Below are 1359 nucleotides of genomic sequence, written 5' to 3'. Positions count from 1 at the left end.
CTTAAGGCCCTGGGTTCGATTCCTCAGCACCACATAAGCAAAAAGAAAAAAGCCGGCAAAGGAGGAGGCTGCAATGCTTGGTAAGAAATGTATGCATTATCCTGCCCATGTAATTGTAACCCCTCTGTACAGTATGTTCTCAAATAAAATAAAATAAAATATTTAAAAAAAAAGAAAAAAGCCGGAAGTGGCACTGTGGCTCAAGTGGTAGAGTGCTAGCCTTGAGCTGAAGAGCTGAGGGACAGCGCCCAGGCCCAGAATTCAGGCCCCACGACCGGACCCCCCCCCAAAAAAAAAAAACTGCGGTGGAATTGTGTAAAACATAGTATACTATCTTAGAGTATTTTTCTCTTGCCAAGAAAACCTGATGTGGAAAGATCAATTGATTCTCATTAGAGTGTTCTACAAATCACTGCTGTCTTCTTTTAAGTGATGCTGAACCAAAGCTCAGTCACTGAATTCCTCCTCCTGGGAGTGACAGACATGGAAAAATTGAACCCTTTTCTCTTCGTTGTTTTCCTCACTTTCTACTTTGTTAACGTGGCTGGGAACGGAGCCATCCTAACAGTCATCATCTCCGATTCGGGATTACACTCGCCTATGTATTTCTTCCTGGGAAACCTGGCTTGTCTAGACATCTGTTTCTCCACAGTGACATTGCCAAAGATGCTGGAAAATTTAATCTCTACCAACAAAGCCATTTCCTTCTCAGCATGCATAAGCCAGCTCCATTTCTTCCACTTCCTAGGGAGCACGGAGGCCCAGTTGCTGGCTGTGATGGCATTTGACCGCTTTATGGCTATCTGCAAACCCCTTCATTACCCAATCATCATGAACCCTCAGCTCTGTACCAGGATAGCTGCCACTATCTGGACCATTGCTTTCCTCCACGCCCTGATGCACTCAGTAATGACATCTCACTTGAACTTCTGTGCTTCCAACCAGATCCACCACTTCTTCTGTGATGTGAAGCCACTTCTGGAGCTGGCCTGTGGGAACACTGAGCTCAACCAGCAGCTGCTCAATACTGTCACCGGCTCTCTTGGCATGGGCACCTTCGTTCTGATCCTTCTCTCCTACTTCTACATCATCGCCTATCTCTTCCTCAAGACCCACTCTTGCAGCATGCTTCACAAAGCCCTGTCCACATGCGCCTCCCACTTCATGGTAGTTATTCTTTTATACGCTCCTGTTATCTTCATTTATGCGCGCCCTGCCTCCTGGAGCTCTCTGGACCAGGACCGGATCATTGCCATTATGTACACGGTGGTCTCTCCTGGACTGAACCCACTGATTTACACTTTGAGGAACAAAGACGTCAAGACTGCCTTGACCAAGATGATTAGAAGGAAATTCTGA

At 46.4% G+C, this 1359-nt stretch overlaps 1 protein-coding gene across 1 annotated transcript; it reads left to right on the top strand.

Moving 5' to 3' along the window:
• The first annotated feature begins 432 nt into the window (after positions 1–432).
• Positions 433–1359, top strand: Or12d2 (olfactory receptor family 12 subfamily D member 2). The gene has a single exon (XM_070023518.1). The coding sequence runs from the start codon at positions 433–435 to the stop codon at positions 1357–1359; it is 927 nt and encodes a 308-aa protein (XP_069879619.1).

The sequence above is a fragment of the Dipodomys merriami genome, unplaced genomic scaffold (genome assembly GCF_024711535.1).
Source record: "Dipodomys merriami isolate MVZ:Mamm:240054 unplaced genomic scaffold, mDipMer1.0.p SCAF_16, whole genome shotgun sequence".
Classification (NCBI taxonomy): domain Eukaryota; kingdom Metazoa; phylum Chordata; class Mammalia; order Rodentia; family Heteromyidae; genus Dipodomys; species Dipodomys merriami.
Note: the sequence above shows the minus strand (reverse complement) of the source record. Positions and strands in the feature narration are given on the sequence as shown.

Coding starts and splice junctions, on each gene's coding strand:
- Or12d2 (XM_070023518.1), top strand. CDS start 433: ATGCTGAACCAAAGCTCAGTCACTGAATTCCTCCTCCTGGGAGTGACA.